A 19785-nucleotide genomic window follows, 5' to 3' on the forward strand; every position below is an offset into this window, starting at 1 on the left:
GGTTTGTGGACCCACTTTTAGTCGACCAGGGTGCGGCCCACTTTTTGTGTCACAAGGGTCGGGACCCACTTTTATGTGCACGGATGTTGCTCCACTTTTATTGTACAGGGGTCATAGGGCTGGTTGCCCTGGTGGGGCCCACACAACTGGATTCCTGAATGCCTATAAAGCATAGCCAGTTCCCCCATCTTTAGTTTAGATTTTCTTCTTCCTTTTCTTTCTTTTCTTCCCTATGTTAAAGATAATAAACAGCATTTGGTCATAACTATGAGATTTTCTCATACTTAGTGAAACCCGTCACATATTATCTTTAACATCTTCTTGAGTTTTCTCACGATCCCCTGGAGTTACGGGATCCGTTCAAGAAGTTTTACACACAGTTTTCATCCCTCTATTTGGATATGTTCCTATCCCTGTTCTACCTGTTTGTTTTTATCCTATTTGGGCAAGTGCAATCTTATGCCATGTTGAGCCCTAGGACCCCCAGTTTTCCGCCTTTCCTCCCCGCCACGTTGCCACCCCAGGTCGCCACCATGCCCCAGCAGACCGAAGTCAACCCGCAGCCTGATGTTACCACGTTCCAGTTGTTACAGTCAGTGCATCAGCTGTTATCGAGCCAACAATGTTCCCCCTCTCCCACACACAATATCTCATGGCCCCAGTGGGATGGTCAGCCCTCTTCGTTCAAGCGTTTCTTCAATCAACTGAAGCTTAGAGCCCGGATCAGCCATCGCCACCGCCTCACTCCCAGCGAAATATGTTTCGAAATCTTTATGAGTATTCCCCAAAGCCAGCAGCCACGTTTGGATCTTTGGCTCGATCAAGGGGAAGCTCACGACTGGGACTGGGAGAAGCTTTTAGAACACATCAACGACCAGTTCACCGACAAGCAAGCTGTGATGAAGGCAGGTCAGAAGTTGATGACCATGAGAATGGGAGAAGCGCAGACTTTCAACGCGTTTCTGCAAGACTACGAATATTCGCTGAGCGCCTGTGGAGGTTGGCATTGGCCCGACAGATGCAAGATCCTATTCATAGATGCGGCCCTCAACGACACATTACAGTACCACCTCACTCCGAAGAAGTTACCCGACGACGATTACAACAAGTGGGTGACGAAAGTACGAACTATAGCTGGAAGAGTCGAGTGCTTGCCGCAATACGAAGCAAGATATAGAGATGGATCTAGCAGCACGTGGTATGTGCAACAGCCAGTCGACCAAGAGGAGTTCCCGATCCCTGAAGCCGCGGAAGAATCGACAGACGAAGAAGACACCGAAGACGGACCCGAAGTACAGGTCCGGAAAGTACAGTTTCAGCAGAAGTCAGAAGTAGCAGCGTTGATCTCCCAGTTGGAGACCGCTGCCAAGATTATAGAAAAGAAGAGCCAGCAGAAGTTTGCTGAACCCCCGAAGCCACGAGCGCCATGGAGAGCGCAATCTGATATCGAAAAGGCACGACTACGACAAGCCTGTTTCCGTTGTTTAGAGCAGGGCCATCGTTCGTTTAGGTGCCCGAAGTTTCGCCCAGCAGAATCGCCCGCAGAAGTACATGCAACGACAACCCCAATACCCAGACAGACACGGGCTAAGCACAAGGCCAACAGATATACACCTGCATCAAAAATGGCCAAATCGACAGAAAAACTCACCAAAACGACTCTGAGCAACAGCTCAATTGATTCTAAGACTAGTTCGAGCAGTGCATCGAACAAAATAGACAAGAAACCGACCGCGCGCGATGAAACGCGCCGCACGACGCGCCTGGGGCTGAGTTTTGCCCAGATGGCGAGCCAGGAACCGCGTTCCGACGACGACGAGCTGCTGCGTTCACCGTCGCAGCCTGCGCCCGTCACCTCATCGATGAAAGTCGATGCAGGTGTTGAAGATGCGCCGGTGGTTGAGATTCCCTCGACACCCGACTCGCGCGACTCGGACGCGACAACGCCGACGCCTAATGCACTGGATGGGAACCTGTTCGTGTTCAGCCAGGCTCAGCGCGATGAGAACGACACCAACAACACCAACAACACCAACAACAACAACAACGACCAGACGATTCCGGCGAAGCGCGCCCGAGAGATTGCTCTCATGTTGGAGCGCAAGCGCCGGCGCGACGAGCAGAACGCCGCCATCATGAACGAGGTCTTCCTTGTTCTAGAACGACTCAAGGAGTCAGCCTCCGAGGCCCAGCTGATGCGCATCCTGCGCCAGTTTGGCAACGAGTGCGGGCTCGTCGTAATGTCGCGCCACGACCACAAGACGCTGGTTGAGATGGAAGTCTCAAAGGCTGCCCGCCCCAAGCCAGCACACGAGGCTGAAGCCGTGGCTGCGTACAGCGAGGCTGCGACGCAGACACCTGAGGTGCCAGCCGCGCCTTCTGTCCTGGGCAGTGAGCCCTGTGCCAGCAAAAAAAACGCCACCCCTGCGCCTAAGGCCAATAAGCGCAGACGCCGCGGCAAAAAGGCCAAAAAAAATGCTGCGACCGCCGCAACCGCCGCAACCGCCGCCACTGACCAGGCTGATGCTATGGTCATCGACACCGCTGGCGACCAGTCCAGCACACCCGACACCACTACCTCGACCACCACCTCGACCGCCACTACTACTACCGATGACGCCGCCGCGCCTCCCGCCCCGGACACGGCTATGGCTGATGCCGACGCGCCCACTGAGTCCCCCGACACGTGGACCGTAGTCGCCAAGCGCGCCCAGAAGAAGGCTGCCGACAAAACCACGACCCCCGCCCCCAACACGACCACCACCACGACCACCACGACTGCCCCTCGCGAGAAAACGGCCGTCGTTATTGTCACCACACCCGAGTCGAGAGCCAGCGCGCTGCCCCAGCGACGCGTGCGCGACGCGGTGAACCGCCTTCTTGGCAAGACTGCAGTGTCTGCGGTCCAGCGCACCAAGGCGGGCAACATCTTGCTGCACGCTGTGGACAGTGAGGCCGTCAGATTGATGACCTCCAATCTGCAGCGCGTGGTCAAGGAGCTGTCCTGCTTTGGCGCCTGCGAGTTCACGCGCGCCACATCTCCCGGCTCCAGAACCCACAAGTCGTCAAAGCTCTGCTTTGTCATCCACGGTGTGCCGATTGAAGACGGTTTCGACAGTCTCAAGGAGCTGCCCAAGGACATGGCGGACTTCAACGGCGTCAAGATCTCCGACTCGCTGCGCTGGCTTGTGGTCCCTGCCAAGGGTAAGCAGGCTGGCTCGGTGGTCGTCGAGGCCCTGACCCAGGCTGACTACGACAAGTGTGTCGGCAAAAACGTCAACGTCGGCGGCGCTATTGTCCCAGCAGTGCCCTACGTTGACCGCAAATCTACGACAGACGGCCCCCCTCGCCTATGAAAGAGGGCCCTACGGCCGGACAACGTCTACGCATCCTTCAGCACAACGTGCACAAAATGAAGGCTGTTCATGAGACAATACTTGAGGCTGCTGCAACCGGAAAGGCGGACATTGTCTGCATCCAGGAGCCTTATACCATAAAACTCAAAGCTGGGTATAGAACATTGACGCAGCCGGGCTTCACCCTGGTTGTGCCGTTTAATGTTAGGAATCTCGAGGCCATGCCTTTGCGCCCGCGGGTCCTGACCTACGTCCGCCAAGGCCTGCCGTTTTCTGTGCTGTTCGAGTTTGGCGATGCTGAGAGTGATATTCAGACCCTGCGCATCCTTGCGTCGGAGCCGTTTTCGCTTCTCAATGTCTACAACGAACGCCAGCTGACTGTGCAGCCTGTCCCCGAGACCCAACCCCGCCCCTATACCATTGAGCGCACCAATCTTTTATCGCGCAATATTGACACCAGTACTTTGCTTCTCGGCGACTTCAATCTCCATCACCATTGGTGGAATTCCCAGCGAGAGCATCCCCACGAACCACGAGCTGACTCTTTTGCTAACTGGCTGATGTCGCAGAATGCCACCCTGATTGTCGACGACGACTACGTTGAACGCAACGGCGGCACATACGTCAACAGCAGCACGACCTCGGTGATCGACCTCGCATTTTCCCTGCGGTCTCGACCGGGCCTGTTTACGAACTGGAGGTATCTTCAGGAGACGGGCTCCGATCACCGGGCCATCAGTTTTGATTACGTCAGCACCACCACACCCAAAACCCTAACACGTAACCCGGCGTTCAACACCAAGACGGCCGACTGGTCGCTGTTTCGCAAGGAATGGCTGGCTGGCCAGGCTGACCTTGAGCTTCAGCTGTCCCTGGCAGAGATTTCTGCAGACGGTGACGCAATGGCGCGACTGCTTTCCGAGGCCCTGCAATCTGCTTGTCAGAGGTGCATGTCAGTGAAGAGGCACAGTGCCCGCGCAAAGCCATGGTGGACGCCCGAGCTACAATCACAACGTCAGGCCGCATCGCGCGCAGAGAGAAGATACAGACGAGGCAGGCTGTCGCTGGTTGAGTTTCATTCGATTCGCAACAAGTACACCCATGCTGTCGAAGATGCTAAGTCTACTCACTGGACTACCTTTCTTTCTGACGCTGACAACGAAAAGGTCTACACAGCCTGGAAATACACCAAGCCAGCTACGGCGAGTTACTTCCCCCCCATCCAGGGGCCAGACGGGTTAGCCAATACCCCCGAGGAGAAGGAAAAGGCTTTCCTGACGCTACTGGGTGCTACGTCTAGCGCAGGTGTCGACCCCCGACCTGACATTGCGGATACACACGACCCCCATCACGACCCCCATCACGACACCCCCCACGACACCCCCCCGAACGACACCGACCGAAGCATATACCCCTGGCCTGACCTTACAGACCACGAGATCAAGGAGGCAATCATGTCCGCCAACGCCAAGAAGGCCCCCGGGCCCGACGGCATGAACGCCAAGATCATCCAGATCGCCTTTGAGGCCCATCCCGCGCCCTTTCTCTCCGTCTACAAAGCCCTGTCTCGCCTCGGAATACACCCCACACTCTGGAAGCAAGCTACTGGGATTGTGCTCGCGAAAGACGGAAAGGCTGATTATTCAGTCGTAAAGTCCTACCGCATCATCTCACTGCTCAACTGTCTAGGCAAAGTGCTCGAGAAAGTCTTTGCGACCCGCTTAGGGTACCTCGCTAATTGCCATGACAGCTCGCTTCTAGACGACACTCAACTGGGAGGCCGCAAACAGCGTTCAGCCATGGACGCCGCTCTCGTATACGTCAGCCACCTGCAGAAGGTCAAGGAGATGAAGCTCGTTCCAAGCACTCTCTTCCTTGACGTCAAGGGCGCTTTCGACCACGTGTCAAAGCCCTGCTTGATGCGCAGCTTACGTGAGCTCGGTCTTCCCCTGGTGTTCCGAAAATGGGTTGCTTCGTTCCTCCAGGACCGTACTGTCGGCCTGCACATCGAGGGTCAGCCGTTTCCGATGACCCCGGTTAACATCGGCATCCCCCAAGGTTCCCCCATCAGTCCTCTACTCTTCCTGTTGTATGCTCGGCATATAGTGGCTCGGGTGGCCGGCGACACACCACAACTTCAGCTGTCGTATATAGACGACTTCAGCGTAACCGTGGCGTCCAAAAGCCCGAGGCGTTCAGCGGCGCTTCTCGAAGAACTCGTGACGGAGCTGCGGGCCAAGGCTCGTGACTACGGCATTGAGTTTGAAGAGAGCAAAACTGAGCTCATCCACTACACCGATGCTGCAAAGTGGGCCTCCCAAACTGTCCGAGTAGGTGATGTCACTGTGCGTCCCCAAAAGATGGTCAAGTGGCTAGGTTTCCATTTCGACAACAGACTTTCGTTTAAACAGCACGTCCAGGCACGGACCCAAAAGGCTGAGATCGCGTTCCGCGGCTTGCTTCGGCTCGCTTCGAACACGCGTGGACTGTCCATCGCGGCACTCCGTCAGCTCTACATCTCCTGTGTGGGTACCGTCGCCGATTACGGATCAATTCTCTGGTATGACCCGTCAAAACCCCAGCTCAGTCTGCAAAGGGTATACCAGAAACTGCAAAGCCAAGCTGCCGCCCGTATCCTAGGTACATTCCGCGGTTCACCAACACGCGCCGTCGAAGTCGAGGCCGGCCTCCCGCCCCCCTCTATTCGATTCGCCAAAGCACGCATGGCCTACGCCGCTCGCACTCTCCGCCTCCAACGCAACCATCCCGTCCGTGTTGCGTCCCAACCCGACAAGGACGAGCTTGCCCCCGATGACTCAGACCTGCCTCTCCTGGGGCATAACATGAGTGTCAAGACTCGACTCGGCTGCATCATGCGCGAGTTGAAGCCATTGGTGGCAGGCATGTGGAGACGAGAACGTCGCCGACAGGAGTGGGATAGTCCCTGGCAGCCGCCACTGACCGACCGCATCTCCATCGTCGTCGACCCTGGACCCAAGGAGGACGCTGCCGTCAGGCATGCCCAGTTCTTGTCAAGACTTCCGAACGATGCCGTCACCGTGTATACGGACGGCTCCAAAGAAGGCTCCAGGTGCTCGCTTGCAGCGTGCGTGGTCGATACCAAAACCGGTGAAATCAAAACGAAAGTCAGTCATCGACTGCAAGATGTGGAGGTTGCAGACTGCGAGAGCGCCGCCATCGTGGAGGCACTCACGCTCCTCGCCAAAACAGAAAAAATAACAAAGCAAGCTCGCCCCTGCTATGTGTTTGTCGACAGCCAAGCTGCCATTGCGCGGCTCCGCAAACACGGCCACTTCGCGTGGCAGGCCCGCCGCGTCCTAGGTACATTCACGTCGCCAGTCACGGTGATGTGGTGTCCCGGGCACATGGGCATAGTGGGGAACGAGATTGCAGACGCGGTTGCACGCCAGGCTCTCGAGAGTGATGATGAACGCAAGTTCAGCTCACTGGGCAGTGTCTTCGCCAGGGTTAGGAGGTTTACCATGGACAAGTGGGAGACTCTCTGGGCTTTTGAGCGAGACACCGCCGCTGGTCCCTCCCACGGCTCGCACTACCTGCGTACCATCGGTGGTGATCCAGTTCTCCGTGCTAAGGCGCCCAAGGTTTCCGGACCAAGATGGCTAACCTCGGCGTACTTCCAGATGAAGGTGGGTAAAGGCAACTTGTTGCCCTACCTGCTGCTCATCAAGAAGACGGACTCGGACCGGTGCCGCCGTTGTCAAGAACATGAAAGCGAGAGCGTTGAGCATGTGCTGCTGCACTGCGCCGCATTTTCTGCAGAGCGTCAAGAGATGGCCATGGCATTGAGTCCTAAGTCGCTAGATCTCCCGACGCTCTTCAATACGAATAACGGAACCGAGGTGCTGCTGAAGTTTGTTCGCAAGACGGGTTTTTGCACGAAGGCCTGGGTAGAAGGTGTGGGGAGAAGAGAAAGTAGTGGTGGGAGGAGAGTGGAGGAAGTTGAGGAGTGAGGAGGAGTTGGTGCTTGTGTCTTTGGACAAATTACTGTGTCGACCACGACGTATTTCCTTTGTCGTTGATTTTTGCTGGAGTTTGGATGTTGTTTTATTGTACCTTGCTATGTGTAGATTTACTGCACCTCGCCATAACCCTATCAGGTTCCATGCGAGTAATGAATAAAAAAAAAAAAAAAAACGACAACCCCGGAGAACCACAGTATCGACAAGAAGGTTACCAGGAGAGAATCCCCCACGAAGGACCGGCATGAACCTATTTCGCCACGAAAGACAAAGATTACGGATGCCCCCAAACAAGCGATTTCCCAGATGCATTCGTCCCCGTTCCTGATCGAAGCTTTTATCGACAACTCCTTCTACTGTGACGCCTTGTTCGATAGCGGATGCCTAGTAACGTCAGCCTTCAACGAATCGTTGGTGAAAAAGAAAGGCTTGCAACGGATGCCGATAACGAAGCGTGAGCTACGGTTAGCCGAGAATGACGAAAAGAAGAGATGGATTTCGGAAATTGCCTTTTGTGAGCTCGACATCGACGGACGCAAAGAAACAGTCTATGGTTACGTTATCCCCAATCTAGCTTACGACATGATTTTGGGAAAGCCATGGATGGAGCGCAACGATGTCGTTTATTTGGCCAAGGAACGAGTTATTCGTCTAGGTTCCGGAGCTGACGCCCTTATGGTTCGAGAGAAAGGTTGGCTCGACGCGCATGTTCCAGGCGCAAAGGCAAACATGGTTATGGCCTCTGTTTTCGCCGCTGAGATTCGCCATAGCAAGAAAAAGAAGGAAGAGATCCAGGTTTTCGCCGCCACGATCCACGACATCAACAAGGCTCTTGAAGTTAAGCGTCGCATGACCCTAGGAGAGATTACCGAGCAGCTTCCCGAAGAACTGAAGCACCTCGGCCACGTGTTTTTAGACGATGAGAAACGAGATTTGCCGCCCAACCGCCCCGGTATCGACCACGCTATCAAGTTGACAAAGGACAACAACGGCAAAGAGAAAGAAGTCCCGTGGGGCCCGCTGTACGGTATGTCTCGAGACGAACTCTTGGTCCTGCGCAAAACACTTTCGGATCACTTGGACAAGAATTGGATCCGAGCCAGCAGTTCGCCCGGTGGTGCGCCAGTCCTGTTTGTACGGAAGCCCGGGGGTGGCCTACGATTCTGTGTCGACTACCGTGGTATCAACGCCATCACGGAGAAAGACCGCTACCCCCTGCCCCTCATTAGCGAGACGCTGCGTTCGTTAGCCAAGGCCCGTTACTTCACCAAGGTTGACGTCCGCGCTGCGTTTCACAAGATTCGTGTCAAAGAGGGCGATGAATGGAAGACGGCTTTCCGGACAAGATTTGGCCTTTACGAGTGGCTTGTTACGCCTTTTGGACTTACTGGAGCACCGGCGACTTTCCAAAGATACATCAACAGCACACTGCGCGAACATTTGGACGATTTCTGTTCCGCCTACCTCGATGATGTTCTGATTTTATTACGGATAGGGCCCAAGGAAACCATTAGGGTTCTAGAAAGCCAACGACTCAGGACAATGATAGGTTCCAGAGGTGGACAGTCAGGCCTGCGCGGATATACGGCCGGGAGGAGAGGATAGAACTCTCTAGGTCGTATGGTCGGTTTGAGGTAAAGAGGCACACTCAACTAATTGATCTTATAGTCGCTGTGGTGCAGTGGTATAGCACCTGGCAAGGCTTTTCGGTTGGCTACCGAGAAGTCGTAGGTTCGATTCCTACCAGTGACGCCAATTTTCTACGAGCAGTCAACCTTAACTGGGGCACTTGGGGTTAGTGCTGCTCGTTGGAAATTCATACCAAAAACTATTCATGTATTTCCTTTCTGTCATAACTTGGGGATTATATTTGTGGGATCTTAGATGTAACTGCCTCCCTGCCAGGGGATTGGAGTATATTATGTGTAGTAGCTAGCTTGTTTGAGATTCCGTTAAACCTTGATTCGTGTATAGTATTAATATACACCTCGCCATAACCCTGTCAGGTTCCATGCGAGTAATGAATAAAAAAAAAAAAAAAAAAAAATTGATCTTATAACACACGGAAGGGAATAAACAATCACAGGAACACTGAGGTAACGAAGACGACAGAAGGTACTGATGCAATGAAGGCTATCAAGAAACAAGTGATAATTAAAGATATAGTACTAAAGAAGAAGGTACTATCGAAGAAGTGATACTATAAATATTACGGATAGGGCCCAAGGAAACCATTAGGGTTCTAGAAAGCCAACGACTCAGGACAATGATAGGTTCCAGAGGTGGACAGTCAGGCCTGCGCGGATATACGGCCGGGAGGAGAGGATAGAACTCTCTAGGTCGTATGGTCGGTTTGAGGTAAAGAGGCACACTCAACTAATTGATCTTATAACACACGGAAGGGAATAAACAATCACAGGAACACTGAGGTAACGAAGACGACAGAAGGTACTGATGCAATGAAGGCTATCAAGAAACAAGTGATAATTAAAGATATAGTACTAAGGAAGAAGGTACTATCGAAGAAGTGATACTATAAACTAGTATACAAAGAAGAATGGCAAAAGGGGTGTATGTGATTGTTAAGCTTGGGGAGCAAGAGTTAACCTGATCACACAGGGCAGAAGGCAACGCTATTTAAGGCGTTGCAGATTCTGACAACAGAGATCTTCCCAAGCTAGAACCAAATCACAGATAACCGAAAGTGGGGACATACGTAACTCAACGTTACCAGACGCTACTATCAAACCGGATGTTAGTTCACGAGATAAACCAACACGGCAGCAGCAGAACTGAAAATCCCTCAAGACACCCAGGCAACGATATGTCGCGTTACAGCGATATCGGCCTAACAGGTGTGGGCCCCACGCTCAAACGCTGTTGACACAAAAGGAACGAGAATAGCAGTCAACTCAGAATAAGCTGCATCAACTGCAGAGTACCGAGTTACCTAATAGCGATGATCTATAGTGTGCAAGCCGGCCACACCCGAGTAGATAAACCGGAGTGACACCTCAAGGTTACACAGACCACCAAGTGGTATAACCGTATCATCATACGTCCTTGGAACATTAGCGTGACACAACGGAAGCGGGGTAAGGTGCCAGGCATAACCCTATGCAATGGCAATGGCAAGAATGGCTATTCATGACAGTATGCTCCTTTTAAATGACTGATTTCCACAGCAGTACTAAGATCGCCACATCCTAGACTAGAATCAAGTCGGAGAATTCGCAAAAGGAAGCCGGGCATCTAGGGACACGGAAGTCCACCGGGCTTTGCAGAATCGGAACAGAAGGAATAAGCCAACCATACGGGTCTAGACACAGCATGACTCCGCAGGCAAGAATTGTAGATCTCGATGCACCAACAACATCGTGACGTATAGGGGATCAACGGAATCCCTAGCATGAAAGCTTGTACATCTGATCAACATAAAACAAGGCCTTGAAGTGCAACGACAACTTCGTAAGGGCCTCGTGTCCACAGACAAGAGGAAGGTAAAAAAGAATGGGAATAACGAAAGGCAACCTCATCAACCGAGGGGCAGCACCAAGGATCTTAAGTGGGAATAAGTTGAGAACGCAGCTCAGTACCCGCAAAGGCAAAGGTTTTTCAACCTTGTTGTCCTCCCTAGTTATGGCATTGGTCATAGAAGTAAGAGCCAGGCCTGTAGGTTATAACAAACAACAATCGCTCAGTTCCATAGCCCATAAATCTGTTGCCTGCAAGATGCAGAAGGTCCCCTGAGAACTACCAAGTTCTGGTAACAAGTGTACACCAGAGTGGCTACTCAGTTGGCACAATCATCAATCGCCGCGACATAATCGCCTCCACAATAGCTAAGAACCCCCTGGGACATGGTTCGATGGATGTAAACGAACACGATTCCGGTTGTGGGAGAATAGACTAACATGTGTAATGGGGACTCATCATCGATCGGGTAATTGGTATATGACAACAGACAGCATGGAAACAAAGACGTGCAGGATCCGTAAAGAGTATTGGTGAAAGGGGAAAACAAGAAATTGGTAAAGTCAGCTTGTCAAACTTGGCAGTATTTCAGCACAAGATACAAGACTGGCCTGCACCACCATAGGCAGGACTTCGAAGAGGGACATCGTGTTTCTTTTAACGAGAAGAAAAACAACAAGATATTGTCCAAAAGAGAGAGGCAGAGAGTAGGCCCAAGTGAAGACACAAAGAGGTCGAAGAAAGGAGACATAGAGTAGTCGCAAGTAGACGTAACAGAGTCGAAGAAAGTAACAGGCAAGAGAGCTGTCCAAAGTAGAGGACACAGAACATGTCACAAGAAGTAGACGTATAGTGGTCGTAAGTAGACACAACAACAGCCGAAAGAAAATAGTCCGAACAGTGGCCTAACGCATTAGACACAACTGTGGCACGAAGACTAGACATAACTGTCAAGAAGTGGGACAGAAGCGAGCTGTTAACAAAGCGAGTAGACAGCAACTGTCAATACCCAGACAGACACGGGCTGTCAGCAAAGCGAGTAGATATAAACTATCAATACCCGGACAGACACGAGCTGTCGGCAATTATAACCCAGCAGGGGTCAAACGCAAGCACCATAGTGGTCAAAGAAGAGACACAAAAAAAGCAGTCGCCGATGGACACACGGTGTCACAAGGAAGAGGCATTAAGAGGTGTCAACCCAAAGAACAGACACGAGCTGTTCGTAGAACCAACGAGCTCAGCAAAGAACAGACACTAGCTGCTGATATCATATAAATAGACCCAACAGGAGTCAAAACAATTAGGCAAGACAAAGGCCAAGAAATACAGACACAGAGGTCTAAAAACAGACATAAACTGTCCAAGAAATCCCACAAGAACTCAATAACATGCTTTGGCACAATGGCAGGTGTGTGAGTAAACTCAACAACAACACTTTATACACTCAGGTACCATGTTGTAACTCAAAGTAATCTGGGAGTTGGCAACATCATTGCTGCAAGCCAAAAGGTGCATAGCTGGTAGACATGGCTTTCTGGAAACCCCCGTTCAGATGTGGCAAGTTGTAACGACTGGTTGATGCGGGACCAAATGAACAGCTTATAAAATAAGGTAGTTGACCGCCCGTAAATCAACAGAAGATCGTACACTGCCTGGTTCCCGAGGACAAAGAATCGGAGAAGCCAACACTGAAGAAGTAGGGGCAATGAAGCCACGTGTGAGCATGCCATCCAGGTTTTGCTTGACAAGTTGCAAATTTAGATGTGCATCATCAGACGGAAGAGTATTGATATGTTCGGCAGTCGAGACAAGATTAACAGCATGACCTGCGTCTTGACAAGAGGTGGTTGAAGGTACACCATCCCGCAAGAACACCGGACGCAAATCATAATAACTGTCCGAACTGCATTCGGGATATCGCTTGTGCACTTGTTCTAGCCGTAGGTCATCCTGATCAACAGGATCGAGAACCTGCTCAGCGGTAGTGCGGTGAGCCCGCCGGTTCTCATTGCTTGCAGTGGAACGCAAAGCTTGAGACGACATTAGCCTAGAGGAACAAAGTGCTTCAACGAAATTAAAGGAGCTGGGACAGAGACAGTGCCATCAACTGACTGTCCACAGAAGAAGAGAAGTAGATTGAGAAATGGAATCAACTAAGAACCAGAAAGAGCCGAGTTATGACTAGCGGACGAAGAAGGTTGTGTAACAACAGCAGCGCTAGTATGATCATAGGAAGACGGGATATCGGCCGTAGTCGAGAGCCGGAACGAAAAGAAGAATAAGGTGTGCTAAAGAATAACAAAGAGTTGGAAGAATGTGTGAGTCTTTAAATGAAGCTTAACAAAATATTACGGATAGGGCCCAAGGAAACCATTAGGGTTCTAGAAAGCCAACGACTCAGGACAATGATAGGTTCCAGAGGTGGACAGTCAGGCCTGCGCGGATATACGGCCGGGAGGAGAGGATAGAACTCTCTAGGTCGTATGGTCGGTTTGAGGTAAAGAGGCACACTCAACTAATTGATCTTATAACACACGGAAGGGAATAAACAATCACAGGAACACTGAGGTAACGAAGACGACAGAAGGTACTGATGCAATGAAGGCTATCAAGAAACAAGTGATAATTAAAGATATAGTACTAAGGAAGAAGGTACTATCGAAGAAGTGATACTATAAACTAGTATACAAAGAAGAATGGCAAAAGGGGTGTATGTGATTGTTAAGCTTGGGGAGCAAGAGTTAACCTGATCACACAGGGCAGAAGGCAACGCTATTTAAGGCGTTGCAGATTCTGACAACAGAGATCTTCCCAAGCTAGAACCAAATCACAGATAACCGAAAGTGGGGACATACGTAACTCAACGTTACCAGACGCTACTATCAAACCGGATGTTAGTTCACGAGATAAACCAACACGGCAGCAGCAGAACTGAAAATCCCTCAAGACACCCAGGCAACGATATGTCGCGTTACAGCGATATCGGCCTAACAGGTGTGGGCCCCACGCTCAAACGCTGTTGACACAAAAGGAACGAGAATAGCAGTCAACTCAGAATAAGCTGCATCAACTGCAGAGTACCGAGTTACCTAATAGCGATGATCTATAGTGTGCAAGCCGGCCACACCCGAGTAGATAAACCGGAGTGACACCTCAAGGTTACACAGACCACCAAGTGGTATAACCGTATCATCATACGTCCTTGGAACATTAGCGTGACACAACGGAAGCGGGGTAAGGTGCCAGGCATAACCCTATGCAATGGCAATGGCAAGAATGGCTATTCATGACAATAAACTAGTATACAAAGAAGAATGGCAAAAGGGGTGTATGTGATTGTTAAGCTTGGGGAGCAAGAGTTAACCTGATCACACAGGGCAGAAGGCAACGCTATTTAAGGCGTTGCAGATTCTGACAACAGAGATCTTCCCAAGCTAGAACCAAATCACAGATAACCGAAAGTGGGGACATACGTAACTCAACGTTACCAGACGCTACTATCAAACCGGATGTTAGTTCACGAGATAAACCAACACGGCAGCAGCAGAACTGAAAATCCCTCAAGACACCCAGGCAACGATATGTCGCGTTACAGCGATATCGGCCTAACAGGTGTGGGCCCCACGCTCAAACGCTGTTGACACAAAAGGAACGAGAATAGCAGTCAACTCAGAATAAGCTGCATCAACTGCAGAGTACCGAGTTACCTAATAGCGATGATCTATAGTGTGCAAGCCGGCCACACCCGAGTAGATAAACCGGAGTGACACCTCAAGGTTACACAGACCACCAAGTGGTATAACCGTATCATCATACGTCCTTGGAACATTAGCGTGACACAACGGAAGCGGGGTAAGGTGCCAGGCATAACCCTATGCAATGGCAATGGCAAGAATGGCTATTCATGACAGATTTATACTGATGGTAGCCGCAAGGAGCATATGGAAAAGGTCGAGCTCGTGCTGAAGAAGCTGGGAGATGCGGGTCTGTGTTTGGACCTCAACAAGTGCGAGTTCGCAGTTACGGAAACGAAGTATTTGGGTTTCATCATTCAGGCCGGCCAAGGAGTCAAGGTTGACCCAGCGAAGGTCGCGGCTATACGAGAGTGGGTTCCGCCAACCAACGTCAAGGGGGTCCGCAGTTTTATCGGATTCGCCAATTTTTATCGTCAGTTCATCGACTCGTTTAGCGAAGTGGCGGCCCCTTTGGTCAGTTTAACGAAGAAGGGTGTCCCGTGGAAATGGGGCCAAGCCGAAGAGAGCGCGTTCGAGACGCTCAAGAATTTGTTCATCACGGCACCAGTTTTAGCAATGTGGGACGAAGACCGAACGACGGTGGTGGAGTGCGACTGCTCTGGTTGGGCACTTGGAGGCACTCTATCCCAGGTTGATGATGACGGCAAGTTGCGTCCGGTTGCGTTTTTCTCCAAGAAGTTGAGTCCTGCCGAAGTTAACTACGAGATTCATGACAAGGAGCTTTTGGCAGTGGTTAAGTGCCTTGAGGAATGGCGAGGCGAACTTAAGAGTTTGGGAGCGCCTTTCAAGATTTTGTCCGACCACAAGAACCTACAGTATTTCATGACGACTCGCAAACTTTCGGAGCGCCAGGTTCGGTGGTCGCAGATGCTTTCGGAGTTCGATTTTAAGCTGGAGTTTCGGTCAGGCAGCAAGAGTGGAAAGCCCGACGCCCTCAGTCGACGACAGCAAGATGTTCCGCAAGGCGAAGATGACGACCGCCTGAAGTCTCGGATCATGAAGCTCATCAAGGACCAATGGATTCCCCACACAGCAACGGTGCCTGTGGCAGCTGGTGACATCGCAGAAAGCCCCGACAATGTCCCGGACGGATCACGACTGTTTGTGCAACCGCACCTCCAAGAGCTTTGGGACCAAGCGAAGGACCACGACTCGGATATGCAGGAAATGTACCAAGCTTTGGCAGCAGGCGAACGAAGTTTTCCCCCGTCGCTGACCAAGAAGATAACGATATCCATAGCCGAGTGCGAATTCGACCAACGTGGAGCACTGTTTATTACGGATAGGGCCCAAGGAAACCATTAGGGTTCTAGAAAGCCAACGACTCAGGACAATGATAGGTTCCAGAGGTGGACAGTCAGGCCTGCGCGGATATACGGCCGGGAGGAGAGGATAGAACTCTCTAGGTCGTATGGTCGGTTTGAGGTAAAGAGGCACACTCAACTAATTGATCTTATAACACACGGAAGGGAATAAACAATCACAGGAACGTCGCTGTGGTGCAGTGGTATAGCACCTGGCAAGGCTTTTCGGTTGGCTACCGAGAAGTCGTAGGTTCGATTCCTACCAGTGACGCCAATTTTCTACGAGCAGTCAACCTTAACTGGGGCACTTGGGGTTAGTGCTGCTCGTTGGAAATTCATACCAAAAACTATTCATGTATTTCCTTTCTGTCATAACTTGGGGATTATATTTGTGGGATCTTAGATGTAACTGCCTCCCTGCCAGGGGATTGGAGTATATTATGTGTAGTAGCTAGCTTGTTTGAGATTCCGTTAAACCTTGATTCGTGTATAGTATTAATATACACCTCGCCATAACCCTGTCAGGTTCCATGCGAGTAATGAATAAAAAAAAAAAAAAAATCACAGGAACACTGAGGTAACGAAGACGACAGAAGGTACTGATGCAATGAAGGCTATCAAGAAACAAGTGATAATTAAAGATATAGTACTAAAGAAGAAGGTACTATCGAAGAAGTGATACTATAAACTAGTATACAAAGAAGAATGGCAAAAGGGGTGTATGTGATTGTTAAGCTTGGGGAGCAAGAGTTAACCTGATCACACAGGGCAGAAGGCAACGCTATTTAAGGCGTTGCAGATTCTGACAACAGAGATCTTCCCAAGCTAGAACCAAATCACAGATAACCGAAAGTGGGGACATACGTAACTCAACGTTACCAGACGCTACTATCAAACCGGATGTTGTCGCTGTGGTGCAGTGGTATAGCACCTGGCAAGGCTTTTCGGTTGGCTACCGAGAAGTCGTAGGTTCGATTCCTACCAGTGACGCCAATTTTCTACGAGCAGTCAACCTTAACTGGGGCACTTGGGGTTAGTGCTGCTCGTTGGAAATTCATACCAAAAACTATTCATGTATTTCCTTTCTGTCATAACTTGGGGATTATATTTGTGGGATCTTAGATGTAACTGCCTCCCTGCCAGGGGATTGGAGTATATTATGTGTAGTAGCTAGCTTGTTTGAGATTCCGTTAAACCTTGATTCGTGTATAGTATTAATATACACCTCGCCATAACCCTGTCAGGTTCCATGCGAGTAATGAATAAAAAAAAAAAAAAAAAAAAAAACCGGATGTTAGTTCACGAGATAAACCAACACGGCAGCAGCAGAACTGAAAATCCCTCAAGACACCCAGGCAACGATATGTCGCGTTACAGCGATATCGGCCTAACAGGTGTGGGCCCCACGCTCAAACGCTGTTGACACAAAAGGAACGAGAATAGCAGTCAACTCAGAATAAGCTGCATCAACTGCAGAGTACCGAGTTACCTAATAGCGATGATCTATAGTGTGCAAGCCGGCCACACCCGAGTAGATAAACCGGAGTGACACCTCAAGGTTACACAGACCACCAAGTGGTATAACCGTATCATCATACGTCCTTGGAACATTAGCGTGACACAACGGAAGCGGGGTAAGGTGCCAGGCATAACCCTATGCAATGGCAATGGCAAGAATGGCTATTCATGACAGTATGCTCCTTTTAAATGACTGATTTCCACAGCAGTACTAAGATCGCCACATCCTAGACTAGAATCAAGTCGGAGAATTCGCAAAAGGAAGCCGGGCATCTAGGGACACGGAAGTCCACCGGGCTTTGCAGAATCGGAACAGAAGGAATAAGCCAACCATACGGGTCTAGACACAGCATGACTCCGCAGGCAAGAATTGTAGATCTCGATGCACCAACAACATCGTGACGTATAGGGGATCAACGGAATCCCTAGCATGAAAGCTTGTACATCTGATCAACATAAAACAAGGCCTTGAAGTGCAACGACAACTTCGTAAGGGCCTCGTGTCCACAGACAAGAGGAAGGTAAAAAAGAATGGGAATAACGAAAGGCAACCTCATCAACCGAGGGGCAGTCAATACCCAGACAGACACGGGCTAAGCACAAGGCCAACAGATATACACCTGCATCAAAAATGGCCAAATCGACAGAAAAACTCACCAAAACGACTCTGAGCAACAGCTCAATTGATTCTAAGACTAGTTCGAGCAGTGCATCGAACAAAATAGACAAGAAACCGACCGCGCGCGATGAAACGCGCCGCACGACGCGCCTGGGGCTGAGTTTTGCCCAGATGGCGAGCCAGGAACCGCGTTCCGACGACGACGAGCTGCTGCGTTCACCGTCGCAGCCTGCGCCCGTCACCTCATCGATGAAAGTCGATGCAGGTGTTGAAGATGCGCCGGTGGTTGAGATTCCCTCGACACCCGACTCGCGCGACTCGGACGCGACAACGCCGACGCCTAATGCACTGGATGGGAACCTGTTCGTGTTCAGCCAGGCTCAGCGCGATGAGAACGACACCAACAACACCAACAACACCAACAACAACAACAACGACCAGACGATTCCGGCGAAGCGCGCCCGAGAGATTGCTCTCATGTTGGAGCGCAAGCGCCGGCGCGACGAGCAGAACGCCGCCATCATGAACGAGGTCTTCCTTGTTCTAGAACGACTCAAGGAGTCAGCCTCCGAGGCCCAGCTGATGCGCATCCTGCGCCAGTTTGGCAACGAGTGCGGGCTCGTCGTAATGTCGCGCCACGACCACAAGACGCTGGTTGAGATGGAAGTCTCAAAGGCTGCCCGCCCCAAGCCAGCACACGAGGCTGAAGCCGTGGCTGCGTACAGCGAGGCTGCGACGCAGACACCTGAGGTGCCAGCCGCGCCTTCTGTCCTGGGCAGTGAGCCCTGTGCCAGCAAAAAAAACGCCACCCCTGCGCCTAAGGCCAATAAGCGCAGACGCCGCGGCAAAAAGGCCAAAAAAAATGCTGCGACCGCCGCAACCGCCGCAACCGCCGCCACTGACCAGGCTGATGCTATGGTCATCGACACCGCTGGCGACCAGTCCAGCACACCCGACACCACTACCTCGACCACCACCTCGACCGCCACTACTACTACCGATGACGCCGCCGCGCCTCCCGCCCCGGACACGGCTATGGCTGATGCCGACGCGCCCACTGAGTCCCCCGACACGTGGACCGTAGTCGCCAAGCGCGCCCAGAAGAAGGCTGCCGACAAAACCACGACCCCCGCCCCCAACACGACCACCACCACGACCACCACGACTGCCCCTCGCGAGAAAACGGCCGTCGTTATTGTCACCACACCCGAGTCGAGAGCCAGCGCGCTGCCCCAGCGACGCGTGCGCGACGCGGTGAACCGCCTTCTTGGCAAGACTGCAGTGTCTGCGGTCCAGCGCACCAAGGCGGGCAACATCTTGCTGCACGCTGTGGACAGTGAGGCCGTCAGATTGATGACCTCCAATCTGCAGCGCGTGGTCAAGGAGCTGTCCTGCTTTGGCGCCTGCGAGTTCACGCGCGCCACATCTCCCGGCTCCAGAACCCACAAGTCGTCAAAGCTCTGCTTTGTCATCCACGGTGTGCCGATTGAAGACGGTTTCGACAGTCTCAAGGAGCTGCCCAAGGACATGGCGGACTTCAACGGCGTCAAGATCTCCGACTCGCTGCGCTGGCTTGTGGTCCCTGCCAAGGGTAAGCAGGCTGGCTCGGTGGTCGTCGAGGCCCTGACCCAGGCTGACTACGACAAGTGTGTCGGCAAAAACGTCAACGTCGGCGGCGCTATTGTCCCAGCAGTGCCCTACGTTGACCGCAAATCTACGACAGACGGCCCCCCTCGCCTATGAAAGAGGGCCCTA

At 51.7% G+C, this 19785-nt stretch overlaps 4 protein-coding genes across 4 annotated transcripts; all 4 read left to right on the top strand.

The window, feature by feature from the left end:
• Positions 1 to 533: 533 nt before the first annotated feature.
• Positions 534 to 3356, top strand: BROUX77_000053 (uncharacterized protein; the record flags this gene model as incomplete). The annotated part of the gene is made up of 1 exon (XM_073750154.1): positions 534 to 3356. The coding sequence occupies one exon, from the start codon at positions 534 to 536 to the stop codon at positions 3354 to 3356; it is 2823 nt and encodes a 940-aa protein (XP_073608290.1).
• Positions 3357 to 3412: 56 nt separating this feature from the next.
• Positions 3413 to 8962, top strand: BROUX77_000054 (uncharacterized protein; the record flags this gene model as incomplete). The annotated part of the gene is made up of 2 exons (XM_073750265.1): positions 3413 to 7252; positions 7664 to 8962. The coding sequence occupies 2 exons, from the start codon at positions 3413 to 3415 to the stop codon at positions 8960 to 8962; spliced, it is 5139 nt and encodes a 1712-aa protein (XP_073608291.1).
• A 5588-nt stretch (positions 8963 to 14550) lies between these two features.
• Positions 14551 to 15894, top strand: BROUX77_000055 (uncharacterized protein; the record flags this gene model as incomplete). Its single annotated transcript, XM_073750376.1, has 2 exons — positions 14551 to 14583; positions 14746 to 15894. 2 exons carry the CDS (start codon positions 14551 to 14553, stop codon positions 15892 to 15894), a joined length of 1182 nt encoding a protein of 393 aa, XP_073608292.1.
• Positions 15895 to 18042: 2148 nt separating this feature from the next.
• Positions 18043 to 19773, top strand: BROUX77_000056 (uncharacterized protein; the record flags this gene model as incomplete). Its single annotated transcript, XM_073750487.1, has 1 exon — positions 18043 to 19773. One exon carries the CDS (start codon positions 18043 to 18045, stop codon positions 19771 to 19773), a length of 1731 nt encoding a protein of 576 aa, XP_073608293.1.
• Between the last annotated feature and the right edge of the window lie 12 nt (positions 19774 to 19785).

The sequence above is a fragment of the Berkeleyomyces rouxiae genome, assembly GCF_048999995.1.
Source record: "Berkeleyomyces rouxiae strain 22BRR77 chromosome Unknown BrBRR77_ptg000001l, whole genome shotgun sequence".
Classification (NCBI taxonomy): Eukaryota; Fungi; Ascomycota; class Sordariomycetes; order Microascales; family Ceratocystidaceae; genus Berkeleyomyces; species Berkeleyomyces rouxiae.